General features: G+C 30.0%; 1 protein-coding gene across 1 annotated transcript; it reads left to right on the top strand.

The window, feature by feature from the left end:
• Positions 1-8363: 8363 nt before the first annotated feature.
• Positions 8364-11292, top strand: LOC8270189 (gibberellin 20 oxidase 1-D). The gene is made up of 3 exons (XM_002527117.4): positions 8364-9436; positions 9944-10265; positions 10901-11292. Exons 1-3 carry the CDS (start codon positions 8868-8870, stop codon positions 11171-11173), a joined length of 1164 nt encoding a protein of 387 aa, XP_002527163.2. The 5' UTR covers positions 8364-8867; the 3' UTR covers positions 11174-11292.
• The last annotated feature ends 3777 nt before the right edge of the window (positions 11293-15069 follow it).

Below are 15069 nucleotides of genomic sequence, written 5' to 3'. Positions count from 1 at the left end.
GTTCTTGAATCTATTATTTTTGTTTTAGTTTTATTTAAATGGGAGAACAATTTTGATATATAATTAGATTCAAGATTTAATATTATTTAATATCAATAATTATATGATTTTTTATATGTTTTCCCATTAATTTTGTTAATGTGTAAAAAAAATAAAAATAAAGAATATCGTTTTTGTTTTATTATTAACGGTACATTAGCCATTATTATGGAAGAAGGGTATTTTATTGTTTATTTACATGGTCATAATTGGTGATATGTGACGTTAAAAAATAAAAGGATTGATTCTCTATCTAGGAAATTGCAGCTGCAATTTTAATGACTAAAGTGTTCCTTTTTATTTTCTTTTCAATACCGTGACAAAATTTTTCAGTAGCATTATGGTTATTTATACTATTTTATTCATTTATATTAAATTCAGTAAATTGTTGAGAATATTTTTTAGAATTAAAGTTTTTAATGTAGTTTTATAACTGTGATATTTTAGGAAAACAATTACAATATATTGAAGTCCAAAATATATTATAATTTGCTAGTTCAAGACATATTAAATACTCATGGGGATTCAATGATTTTAGAAGGGATATGGATGTAATGATATCTTTAAATTTAAAATTTCAGTTGTTAAATTAAATTATAATTTTAGGCATGTAAAATAATTATGTAGGGTAGAATTGACCCGGTCAATCACTTTGAGTGTTGACTTTTTGGAGTTATTTTAACTATCATGTTTCGTGCAAATTAATTTTATTTTAAAATATAATCGGTTTTGTACATATAACTTGTGTGAATATTTATCGGCCCAAAGGAAGATCAATATTTAATAGAATTACTTGTGCACCTTTAGTATTAAATGAGTGATGGTTATTTGGCTTTATATGTATATAATAAATATGGCCAAAGAAAGATTTATTATTTGATATGTCCTCTATCATTAATGTTTTATTACTACATCAAGATTTCACTCAGAAGTTAATGTTTTCGTCCAAAAATAAAATATTAATGGACCCTAGTATCTTGAGATATGATATACCTTATTTGAATATATTATTACTTTGAAACTTATATAAGTTTTTTCTTGTTCTCGATTTAGCTATCAATCGACTTACTAATATTATTGCCAAACTCAACTCTATTCCTATGCTCAATGGCACTAACTTTAAATCATGAAAAGAAGATATATTGATAGTTTTTGAAGTCATGGATCTCGATATTGTGTTAAAGATTGATCATCTTGCACCTTTTACAGATAACAACACCTCAGATCAAAAGTGGGATGTCGAGAAGTTTAGAGAAATCAAATCGCATGTGTATGATAATCATAAAAAAGGCCATTCCATAAGCATTCAGGAGCACAATATGTGAACAAATAAAAACAATTAAAGATTTCATTGCGGACAATGAAAAGAGATTTTTCAAGAATGAAAAGGCTGAAATTAGTACACTCTGACAAATCTAATTTCAATGAGGTACGATGGTAAAGGTAATATTAAGAGTACATCATGGAGATGTCTCATCCTGATTCAACGTTGAAAGTACTTAAGCTAGAATTCTCTGAGGACTTGTTAGCACATCTAGTTTTGATATCACTTCCATCATAATTTAGCCAGTTTAAGGTGAGCTATAATTATCAGAAAGAGACTTGGATTCTGAATGAGCTTATCTTATACTGTATTCAGGAAGAAGAAAAGTTAAAGTAAGATAGGACAAAAAGTCCTCACGTGGCCTTAACCTTTACAGATAAGGGCAAGGGAAAGAAAAGAAAAAAGGATAAGGAAACTACAAAAGAAACAACAAAAGAAACCAAATAGAATATTTACTTTATCGTCTTTTAGATAGAATTTGATTTCTGTTTCTGTTTTGAACAAATCAAGTTATTCTTGTTCATTTAAGAATGAATAATTTAGTTTATTTTATGATTCAAAATTGGTTAATTCTGATTATTTGTCAGGTTACAGTAATCTTTATTCAATTGATACAATTGCTTTATTTGGTGAACTCCTGTATTTAAGTACATAAAGTACTAAAAAAAAAATTAACCAATGAGATTTTGGTTGTGTTATGGCACAAGAAATTAGGTCATATTTCTAGATGGATAATCGAGAGACTTATGTCAGAAAAATTCTAGATCTCTTAGACTTTACAGACTTTAATGTCTATGTTAACTGTATAAAGGAAAAACAATATATATATATATATTGTGGACCATTCCTTACAGTGGCTTATAGGATTGAGCATGGATCTTGATTTTTCCGAATTAAATTAAAAATTTATTCTAAGAAATACTAAAATCGAAACAACCAAATTTTTTGTACCGAATTATATCGAACTGAAAAGATTCTACTATTATAGTACGATACTAATTCTCTAGTGATAACTAAACCAGAACCATATCAAGACTGAACAATATTATAACAATCCAATAAATATATATTTGACCTTTTCTTTTCTTTTTTCCTTTTATTCTTAAGATCATTTTGGATCTTTGACTATTTGTTCAATGGGATCTATTAGGTGATTGCAAAAAAATTATTTGACAAAATGAGTTTTTTTTTATATATTATTTTTATAAAGATTCAACCTATTTGATGATGCAACTCCGCAGTAAAAATGTAAAATAAATAATTATTACTTTTTCATTATCTACTTTTACTAATTTTCTTTAAGATCTAAGAAATCTAATAAAACTATCTTAAATGAGGATGATATATTTATGGTATATGCAAAAGCTAATTTAACGTCTTACCTATATTCTCAATTAAGTCTTTTAAAGTAGTCCTAGTCATAATTACCTTCAATATTTTAAGAGGGAAATCATTTTCTATAAGTTTAATATTCTATTAAGATTTAAGAAAAAAATCAACTTATTCTAATAGAAAAATCCCTCTCTCAGCTAAACAGAGAGAAAACTATAGAATTGATAAAAATAAGCTTACTGAAAAAATAACGTCAAAATAGAAAATTAAAACACATAGTAATTAGAAGATACATACAAATACCAGCTAGATAAATAGATATTGTGATAAATCCTATAAGTTTACAGTTTTCATAGAATAAAATCTTATTATCATTCCACAGAGAGTTATTATACTTAACATCAAAATTTATAGCTTTATACTAACTAGCTTAAAATAATTGAAATTAAGTCGAAAATAATTTGAAATTAAAATTAATAATTATAATAAAGAAATCAAATGAATTAAAACTCTAGAATTAAGCTTCCACCACACTAACCCTTTTATAATTCGATAAACTATTACTTTAATCCAACTCAACTAATCTTGAAAATAATTTATCTTATTTTCGTAAATATACTTTTTCAAGTCATGTTCACGATATTCATATGAATTTTTTACTTATTTTCATAGTCAATTCTACTAACATGAACTTTTTAAGCTCTCAGACAAATTGAAAATAATCTCAAGAACCTAAGTTTTATGTCTTTATCTTAATAACTCTCACTTAATATTTCTTAAACTAATTTTAAATTTCAACTTTCGTTGCTTTACTTATTACCTAGATCTATTTCAAAGATTGGATCTTAATATTCATAATAACATGAAGCATAGAAATAATAAATCAAGATAATTGAACCAAGAATCAAAAGAATAATATTGAGTGAAATCATAAATAGAGTAAACGAGTTTCCACCCAATCCCAGAAAATAAATTTAACTACTCATAATGCTGGAAATTGAAATTAAAACATAAAAACAGGCACAATGGAAGTAGTTAAAATTCTTCACAATTTCTAAGAACCTCATTGATTAAGATAATCATAACACACAAAATAAGTAAAAGATGAGGAAAGCTTATAAAGGGAGTTTTCGGCCAATCCAAGGAGTGCTTCTTGCTTTCTTGATTCTTGATTCTTCAAAGATAATTGATTCACTTTAAAGTTACTAAAGTGACCAGCCTCCTTTGGTGATTCATACAAGCTTCTAACTAAAGATCTCACTAAACCATTTTTAGGAGATTAAGAAGAGATGTTGGAGATTGAATGCTAGTTCGAAGCAAGGGGGATGAATCAATTAATCGTATTGATTGATTCACCTAGGATTTACTTCTTAAGGAAACATTTTTTCTCTCTTAGATGTGCCACTAACATTCAACCTTCACCCTTGTGCCCCATATCATCTCTTTCTATATATATGGCCTTTGATCAAAGTCCTTAGATGTTTAGGATTTCTTCAAAATCCTAACTTACTTTAAGTTGGGTTTTGCTATCCTAAATGGAGTTTAATTAATATAGAAACTAATCCATGGATAATAAACTCAACATAGTCCCATTATACAAGAGCCATTAGCTCTTAATTAATTGACCTTTAATTAGGCCCAATATATATGAGCTTAAGCCCAAAGCTTAGAGCTTGACTTTAATCCTCACTTAAAGCCTATTTGTGTGTAACCTAAAAGGTTCATAACATGTTGGCAATGAATATAAATTTTGGATTAAACTCTTTTAATTCAATATTAATTTTCTAATGCAACTTAATCCATATTCATAAATCAAGATTAGCATCTAGCAATTCATCATGACCATCCAAATATGTAGGAATGACTAAAGCGATCTAATCAACATTTGCAATGAACAATCTCACAATGTAATTCATTGTACTTTTATTCTAATTGATTCATAGAGCATAGATGCAAGTGTCAACTCTATAATTGAACCAATCATGTTTGTTCTTGATAATTGCATATAACATCTTGAATAAGATCTATGAAACACTTTTCATAATCTTCATTCATACAACCTTGGCCAAGAATTTCCATATTAAAGTATATAAAAAATCATCAAGATAAGGTCCCATGGCATATTACTTTGGGCAATGAATTCTTTATTAATAACTTATTATCTTCATATGACTCTTACTATACCCAATGACTATCACTTGAGCACTCTATGGATAGGAGAACATGAGATAATATCAAACTATAGTAATCCTCATATAAGATAAAATACAGTTATCTCAAGTCTAAAGATCACGTCTTACATTATTTTCATAAGAGTATTGTCCATAGACACTTGGGGTAAATTCCATATGGACTATTCAATAGGGTCGTGTTCAATGAACTTGTTCTTGTAACAGGCACCTATATACTTATCTCTGAATCCCTATTCCTCAACCTTATGAGACAGATTGCTTACTTCACAAGTAAGTAATAATACATTATGGTAGTCTCGAGCGTTTGATCAGTATCCCGATTAATATCTAATTCTTGATCAAACATCGACTATGAATAAAGTTTAGGAACGTATGTAATGAGAACCTTATCATTATAAACTCGCTTTATAATTTCTCTTACATTTGTGTTTACATTCCATGGTGTTCATCTATAACGGTTTAGATTATTCCTTGATAATACTCGACTACTCGTACTACTTGAGTCGTACAATTCCTTTAGTATAATTGTATGCCATCAATATTTTGTACAAACTAACACAGATTATTTGACAACTCTTTGACTTTAAGGCATACTCTAACACATAATGTAATTGAAAATAAAAAAACTAATTGAATTCATTAAATCAAAGAATAAGAAAGTAAAATAATAAGAAGAAAAACTCTAGAATCTTGATAGATATTCTTTAATCTTAATCTTAAGTGCTCTTCCAAATCTTATCTCTAGCCTCTTTCTAAAATCTCTTACTTCCAAACTTATCTCTTTTTATTATGTTATCTCAAACTCTAATCCTAATAAGACTTTAGTTGGTTACTAATAGGACTAAAATACATCATTAATATGTCTGCCCGCATCCTAACCGGGGGTTCAAATTGTTATGATTCTCTACGTGCTTATGACCAGTTGTACCACCGGTTAAGGACTATCTCTTTGGCAAATCTTTGCACTTCTAGCCGGCCATTTTTAACCCCGAGGAAGGGGCAAAACATAATCAACTTGAATTTGGGATAGCTATTCGAAATCTTAGTGAAAGACTAGATTTGTTATCTCATGTTTGCTTTTCGTGAAAAAATATCAATTGAAGTGGGGGATTTCTTCAAACAACAGCCTTCAACTCCTCATGGCCTAACACCAATTAGATTTGAAATTAAGATTTCAAAAGCCATTTTTAGCTCTTGGAAGTTCACCTTCACCACCTTGATGCTCCAATAATTTCCTTCATGTAAAACATGAAATTAAAATAAAAACTAATAAAAAACTACCTAAATTAATAATAATAATTTACTATAAGATTGTTTACTAAAGCAAATGCAAAAACAACAATATCAATAGATTATAGACCAACAAAAGCCAACTACAACAAAAAGAAATGTAAGAAAGTAGAAACAAACTAGAAAAGTTACTAAGAAAAATAAACAACCAACAATAAAAACCTAAGCAATAATAGAAGTGGAATACCTAAATAAAATAGAAACAACAAAAACTCCATAGCATACATTGATAAAGGTAGAGTATAGTTGAAATGAAGTGAAAAAAAGTTAAATGGACTAAAATAATAATTTTTGAAAGTAATAGTACAATTGAAATAAGGATAAATAATATTAGTGGTCACCAAACTTTACATTTTACAAATATTTGATTTATAACTAAATGGTCACTAAACTTTAATTTTAATAGCATTAGTGAGTTTTTCTAAGTACATTTAGAGGATAAAATGCAGACAATTATTAAACTTTGCATTTTGTAATAAAAAATTACCAAACTTTTGATTTAAAATCAAATAGTTAATAAATTTTAATTTTAATAATACTGACAAGTTTTTTCAATATATTTAGATGACATGGCATTTAAAAAATAATATTCATTCTTTAATACCACATTAGCAATGATATATGTCAAAAATAATAATTTATATCATTAAATTTAGTAAGTAATTGGACATATAAGCATTATCGTACACCCTAAAACTAATTTATTCTCTTCATCTTGTTTTTTTAATTACAGTGTGTTTGTAGGAAAGACGTTGTAACTTTGCCTACGAGAAGAAGAGAATAAGAGAGTAAGTTATTTTAGGCAAAACCCATTTTATATCCCTAAACTTTTTTGTTTTATTCATTGAGCTGTTCAAATTTTAATTTATTTTATTGAGTCCTTACACTTTTATGTTTGATTTTATTGAAGACTTCTTATACATATTTCATGAGACTTTTGTTTGTTCTATTGAGCTCTTGTACTTTTATTTATGCTTTGATTAAGGACCTTTAAGTTTTCAATACAAGTAGAAATAAAAGTACAAGAGCTCAATGAAATAAACAAAAATTAAAAGACACAATAAAATAAAACTAAGAAATATTAATGGCTTAAAAATGCATTTTGCCTTAATTTTAATGTTTACATTAATGCTTATGTGTTGAATTGCAAACTAGATTTAATTATATAAGATGTTTTTAATGTATCATGATATGGAGTTATAAAATGTATATTCTTATAATATTCTTTTCCACATAATATATTTCTAATCTCTTTAACTTTTCAATTTTAGTTACTGAGACCTTTAATTTTTTTTTTTATTTGTATTGAGGACTTAATACTCCTTAATCAAAGCAAAAATAAAAATATAAAAGCTCAATAACAAGCAAAAGTCTAAGAAAAATGTATAAAAAATCCTTAATAAAACTAAAAATAAAAGTATAAAGGATCAATAAAATAAAATAAAAATTTAAGGTTCAATAGAACAAAATTAAAAAGTTCAAAGACTTAATAATGAATTTTGCCTTTCTCTTTCAGATGCCACATCATTTGATATTACTAAATTAAAATTTAATAATCATTTAATTACAAATAAAAATTTTAGTACATTTTTATTACAAAATATAAAATTTAACACCTTTAGCTTTTGCAACGATATAAATGTATTTAAGTAATTGTCGTTTTGTAAGACCATAATAAAAACATAACCTACATCTTAGCTAAAAAGATTCATCAATGTTATTAAATTTAAGTTTAGTAAGTATATAATTTCAAATTAAAGGTTTGTTATCTTTATATTTCAAATCCATTAAAAAATAAGTAATGTTAGGGATAAATGAGATGATTAACTCAATTTTAAGGTGATTCTTATCTATATTACATGTAAATATGGTAGCGTATAAAAAAATAATATATATTATTTTATATTTTAACATTAAGTAATTAATAAATTTAATTATTTAAAATTAATAAATATATACAGTTTATCTATTAGTTTTATATGTAAATGAAAAGGTCCACTTAGATTAAGTAAAAGTAAAGTTTTCCTTTTAGAAGATTTACTAGTTTTGAGATTCCATTCGAATTATAGCGATTCTCATTTGCATGTATACCTATGTGATATTGATGGCAACTTTATATATATAGTTGCAAGAAAATCATGTACAACATAGAAGAAGTAAAACAAAGGCTCTCTATGTATGGGGTTCATCATTCTTGGGAACAAGGAATCAGTTGTTAATTTGAACTAGGGAAAAAGACAACAGAAGGAAGGAACAAATTAACAAAAGATAAGACTATAAGAGTATATCACTGTTGCATGGTTATTATTTTTTCTTTCTTTTTTTTTCTTTTTGTTGCTTTTCAGAGTGTCCAAAGAGAGTTAAAAGGGGCGTCTCAGTCGTCTCAGTTGTTGGCTGATCTCCTCAATTTCACAACGTCCCACCCCTTGTTCCTATTCGACCTCTCCAATGGACGGCCTTCACCTTTTCCTTCATCCCTCTCTTCAGTTTATTTTTATAAACTTGTGCTCTTTTTTTATTTTCATTTTTTCTTTAATTTTTTATAAATACTCTTATTTACTCTATTAAAATATATACTTAAGCTAGATTATATTATTTGCTTTAGGTCTCACTCTTACTCCCTTCTTATCTCCTTTGATACTTCCTTGATGCTATAAATAGCAAGCCTCTCTGTACAAGCTTCTCAAGAAATGTCTCTCCTAAATCTAATGAAAACAACTACTTCTACTCTTCTTTTGTGCCCTCCAATGGATACAAAAGACCATAAATCTGCAACTACTGGAGTTAACTTTCTTTTTGACTCATCTTTCTTACAGAAACAACCCAAGTTGCCAACTGAGTTCATTTGGCCAAATGGAGACTTAGTTAGCAACCAAGACGAGCTTAAGGAACCTCTGATAGACTTAGATGGGATCCTGAAAGGTGACGAGGTTGAAACTGCACATGCTGCTGAGCTTGTTAGGGCTGCTTGCTTAAACCATGGGTTCTTCCAAGTCACCAACCATGGAGTTGATGCCAGTCTTATTCGAGCTGCGCATGAAGAGGTTGACACGATCTTTAAGCTCCCCCTTGATAAGAAGCTCAGCGTTCGTAGAATGCCCGGCAGTGTGTATGGATATTCGGGTGCCCATGCTGATCGTTACTCATTTAAGTTACCATGGAAAGAGACATTCACCTTTGGGTACTCTGGGAGTGACTCAGAGCCCATTGTCGTTGATTACTTTAAACATGTCTTAGGGGAAGATTATGAAAGAACAGGGTATGATATTGACTTCTAAGTTATTCTGTCCAACATCTCATTTCATTATTTTCTTTGTTATTCTGTAGAATTTAAATTCGAACCCTGACAAAACTCTAGTATCACTGAATCAAAGCTTATTAATCAACAATTTTATTCTATTTTTGTTCTTTTCTTCACCATCCAAATATATATATATATATATATAGGCAGAATACATATTTATAAGGATAAAATTTGGTCGTTTAGTCACTCTAATATTTTAATTTTTAATTTAATCTAACAAATACTTTCAATATTCAGTTAAATTTAATAGCTACCTAAATTTTATTTTTTGAAAACATTTAAAGCAATACACGTGGACATATTAAATAAAATTATATATGTCAAAAAGTGTTTAAATATCACTCAAATTTTTGAGTTATTTATTAGATTATATCGAAAATTAAGATATTAAAGTGACCAAATTGATAAAATCTAGATATTAAAATATGCATCTGTGAATCGTTTTTTAACTTTTCCTTGCAGGGGGATTTACCAAAAGTTCTGTGAAGAAATGAAGAAGTTATCATTTGTAATATTTGAGCTGCTAGCCATTAGCCTGGGAGTTGATCGTTTTCACTACAGGAAATATTTTGAAGATGGCAGCTCAATAATGAGATGTAATTATTACCCAGCTTGCAATAATTCTAGCCTCACCCTTGGCACTGGTCCTCATTGTGACCCAACGTCCTTGACAATACTTCACCAAGACGAAGTTGGTGGTCTTGAAGTGTTTGCAAATAGCAAGTGGCAAGCAATCCGGCCTCGTCCAGATGCCTTTGTCATAAACATTGGCGATACCTTTACGGTAACTTTCTACTAATACCACCTTAATTTAATTTCTTTTTTCCCCATTTTGTAATAATTCTTCTTTCTTTCTTTCACTTATGATTATTTGGTATCATATATACTAACCGATTTTTTTAAAAAAGAAATTATTTAGTCTAAATTTACCTCTAAAACTGTCTCATAATGCAACATGAGTTTGACTTGATGCACTTTTTCGTAAGCAATGGACTGGCTAGTGACTAGTCTTAGGGGTCATATAACATCAATGCAAAGAAAATGACTCGTACGGATAGAGTAGGCCAGGCCACTTAAGTAATTATTTGTTGCGATTGTAGCGCACTATAGTAACATCGTCTATTGATTTAGTTAAATATTGATTTTATATCTATCTACATCAAATATACACGTTATAATAAATGAGAAAGTAAATATTTTAATTTTTATATTAAATAATTAATATATTATTAATTATTTAAAACTAATAAATATATATTAATGATATACTGACATACATTTAGAAGATATTATAGAAAGATGTACTAATAAAGATTAATATTGAGCATGGAATAGAACTGATCAAATGTATACGTGATCTAAAACTCTCTTTAAGTTTTTTGAAGTGGGGCATAATGCTCATCTATTTTTGATGTGCAGGCATTATCCAATGGAAGATACAAAAGTTGCCTGCACAGAGCTGTATTGAATAGAGAGAGAGAAAGACGATCACTAGTCTTCTTTGTGTGTCCAAAAGAGGACAAAGTAGTGAGACCCCCACAAGATCTTGTTTGCAGAGAAGGGCCAAGGAAGTACCCAGATTTCACATGGTCAGATTTATTGGAGTTTACTCAAAAGCACTACAGAGCTGACGCTGCTACACTCCAAAGTTTCATCCAATGGCTTCTATCTTCCAAACCATCTAACTTCTAGTTGTTTTTGTATCATTTTGATGTATAATTGCTTCCATTATTTATAATGTACTCTAGCCTGGTATCTCCCTTCTGTATACTGATTATGTGGGTAGGATTTTCATCAGCTATTGCTATGGCTATTTTGTCTCTTCTTCTACAAATTACTAATAATAATAATAATAATAATAACAATCAAAGAGAGGAAGAAGTGATGAATGAAGCAGTTGAAGGTGCAAAAGTGAAAGAGGTTGTCGCTTCTAAACAAGTTCTGGTACTCCCTGTGGCTTAAGGTCTGTCAAAATTAATGGTAATTATTGTACATGATCTTCTTCTATATATATTGCTGATGCTAGTGGTGTTTTGGGTGAGAAAAAATGGGTAGATAGATGATCAAACCCCTGGATGTAAGGATATATGACAGGCCATAAAAAACTATTCGGCGCCTTAACGTTATTTTAATTACAGTGTCGTAATTAGTTTTACAACCATTAGATAATGTAGATTTAATTTAGGGTTTTGATATTTTATATAATTTTATATTTTAATTATTCTTTTGTAATTACTTTTAATCTACATATATATTTCTTTTAAAATAAACAAAGTGTAGATTTTTTTTTCTCTCCCCTCATCCTTCACTTTTTCTCTTTTTCTCTCTCAATATAAATATTATATTTTCAAGTCCTCTAAATTAAAGGATTTAACTTGTTCAAAAATAAATTTAATTTTTTTTCTATTTGTTGCATTAGAAAACCTTAAAGAGTTACAATATTTATAGAAAAATAATTAGATTATTTTATTATTCAATGCAAATAGGATAAAACATGTGTAGGTTGGTAGTTTACTTTTGAGTGAAAACTATTTGCTTATTTATTAAATAAGAAATTTTGTGTATTCTTTTTGTAATTAATTTAAAAATAAAGTTAACATAATTTACTATCATATAAAAATTATGGTTGTAAGTGGAAAACTTAAAAGAACAGTTATTACTTTATCTAAAATTGTGTTTTAATCAATCAACCGTTTAAATTTATCAATATAGTTCATTACAAAAAGAAAAGATTAATTTAGCGGCGACTTTTAGCTATCACAGTAAAATAGTCGTTCTTTAACTACTATTCAAATATCATTCTATTACTATCTGGAGACCAAATTATTTTTTTCAAAATTACCGACCATATGGCTACCAAAGCCATAACAACCACTTCTCCTGGTTATTAATTATCACGCTAAAGATTGATAGAAAAATAGTGACCACAATAGTATTCTCTAATTTAAAAACTACAATAAGTGCGGTGGCTAATTATTTGTAGGTATTTTAGCTACCACTTCGAAACGAGCTATGTGTTCTCTGAATTGAAGACAAAAGATGTGGTTTCTATTTTAATTGTTAAATTTATATTGTAACAATAATAATTTAATGATATTAACTAAATATAAAATAAAATAAAATAAAATAATAATTTAATAATAATAAAATAGTACATAATATAATTTTATAAAAAGTTTGTTATTATATAAATAATTAAATATAAAAGCAATACATAATATGAAATAAAAATATTAAAAGCATATTATTATATTTGTTATTTTAATTGTTTTATAATATAATTTTTTATTATTTATATTATTATCTATAATATTATAATGTTTCACCTAATTCATGCCTCTACCATCATATAATCATGAGTATGCCCATTCAAATTATATAACATAGTTAAGCAAGACCCATCAATTAAAATAGAGAAGATGCTCAAGTGATAGTAACTTTGGACATGCCCAATAAATTAACCTATGAACAAGCTCTCATTCATATTTTAATTATGGAAGGCAATTTAATCATGTACTTAACATGTGACTTAATATTAAACGAGAAATTTATTTTTAACGGTGATTAAGGTCTCATGTTTTGGTATGACCATGCAAATATCAAATATAAGGGTCTCATGTTTTGGTATGAACATGCAAATATCAAATATAAGGGTTTTATACTTTGACATGATCATGCATATATCATACATCACAAATATAATATAAGCTAAGCAATGGATGATTATGGATTTTCTAAACTAGTTATCTCGAGTCATTGAAGATAACTAGATAGTAAAAAATCTAGGTATAATCTCTAAGTATTGAAGTAATATCCCCTTCATTTTCATTTGACACCATATCTTTATCCGGATTACAAATAAAAATCTATCTGATGACAGAGCATTATAAGCCAATTTGTCATGGCCGAGAAAGATGGGGTTAACCAAGTTTGTGTCCTACTATAATAGAAAGTCCAAGAGATTGTGTCATGGATGAAATTTATTCAGAGAATCCGACCCAACCTAGAACTCTTCGGACAGTCAAGAAGACGAGTCCTATTATAATTAAGCCAACATATATCTACAGAATTCCACTTCTGATATAATAGAAAGAATTTCAACGTCTATATAAAGAACTACTAAACCATATTTACAAGTAGATACTACTTTATAGCGAACCGTCCTTCTTCTTTTGAAAGAGGACTGGCGCACCGTATGGGGCCTTCGATGGCTGGATATAGCCCGAATCAAGTAGGTCTTGGAGCTGTTTCCTCAATTCAGCCAGCTCCGGAGGTGCCATGCGGTAGGTTGCCATGGCAGGAGGTTTCGCACCAAGCTCGAGCTCAATATGGTAATCCACATCTCGCTTTGGTGGTTACTTTTGCGGCAGCTTCGGTGGCATCACGTCCTTGTATTCGTCAAGGACTGATTCGATGGATGGTGGCAAATACGGGGCAGATTGCTCAACATCGTCCTCCTTGTTGAGTTCTCTCAGAGTTGCGATGTAACGCTCCCCCTTCTTGAGACCCCGCTTGAATTGCAAGGCAGAAATCACAGCAGGTTTGAATTCCGCCATGCTCTTCAAGGGGGTGACTCGAAGCTTGGAAGCATCAAGGATCACTAGAGAGCTCATGGAAGGGACCGGAATGGCATAGGCTTTGTAGAAGAATGCTAGATCAAAGACAACCTTAAAATCATCCGTAGGCATAACAGTAAGGTCTAACGTACCTTGCCAATCACCAACTTGCACCTTCACATTTTCTGTAATGCCATGCACAGGTTTTACCTCCGAATTGATAGCCTTAATCGTGCCGACTCCTTTGGACAGGTTCAGGCCTAGGCGCTTCGCCTTGTGCACATCCATGAAGTTATGCGTAGCACCCGTATCGAGCATAGGGCAGGCAACTTTGCCCTCAATGAAAGCATCGACGTAAAGCAGTCCTTTCTCCTTGGAGACTGAGCGAGAGAGGAGCTTTGACAGCACACCTAAGTGCTGTAGAGAACCCATGCTAGCTTGGGGTTCTTCTTAGCATTTATCTTTGTTGAATTCTACCACGATGGCATTCATCGCCTTTCGATTTGGGCAATCTCTCACCCAGTGTGGACCATCGCAAATGAAGCAAGGCTTGGGCAGCTTAGGGGCAGCAGGTTTTTCTTTATGTGACGAGCCTTTGTTGTGCTTTGAGTTGCCGCCAGAGGATTTCTGGTAGCCACTCTCCTTGCCTTTGTTGAAGTCCCTCTTTTAGCCTCCCCCACTCTTGGAAGAGCTAGGTTTCTTACCCTTGTCTTGAGTAGAGTAGTCCTTGAGGTTCTCCACCGTGGTAATTACTTCATCAAGGGTCTGCACTCCGCGTCGCTCGAATTCCATCTTCACCCAATCCTTCTACCCGTCCTTGAAATCAAAGTGGAGTTGATCGTCGGTTAAATCTGAAATCTCTAGCATAAGAGTCATGAATTCCTTGACGTACTCGGCAATGCTCCAGGTTTGCCTTAGCCTATGCAGCCTGCTTCGTACCTTATCGTTGGCGTTGTGAGGCACAAATTGTTTGCGAAGTTCGGTCTTGAACTGCTCCCATCTGTTGATGATGCAAAGCCCATTCTCCCTTTC

Source organism: Ricinus communis, chromosome 9 (assembly GCF_019578655.1).
Source record: "Ricinus communis isolate WT05 ecotype wild-type chromosome 9, ASM1957865v1, whole genome shotgun sequence".
Lineage (NCBI taxonomy): Eukaryota > Viridiplantae > Streptophyta > Magnoliopsida > Malpighiales > Euphorbiaceae > Ricinus > Ricinus communis.
Note: the sequence above shows the minus strand (reverse complement) of the source record. Positions and strands in the feature narration are given on the sequence as shown.

Coding starts and splice junctions, on each gene's coding strand:
- LOC8270189 (XM_002527117.4), top strand. CDS start 8,868: ATGTCTCTCCTAAATCTAATGAAAACAACTACTTCTACTCTTCTTTTG. Junction 9,437..9,943: donor GAAGATTATGAAAGAACAGG/GTATGATATTGA, acceptor TTTTCCTTGCAG/GGGGATTTACCAAAAGTTCT. Junction 10,266..10,900: donor ACATTGGCGATACCTTTACG/GTAACTTTCTAC, acceptor TTTGATGTGCAG/GCATTATCCAATGGAAGATA.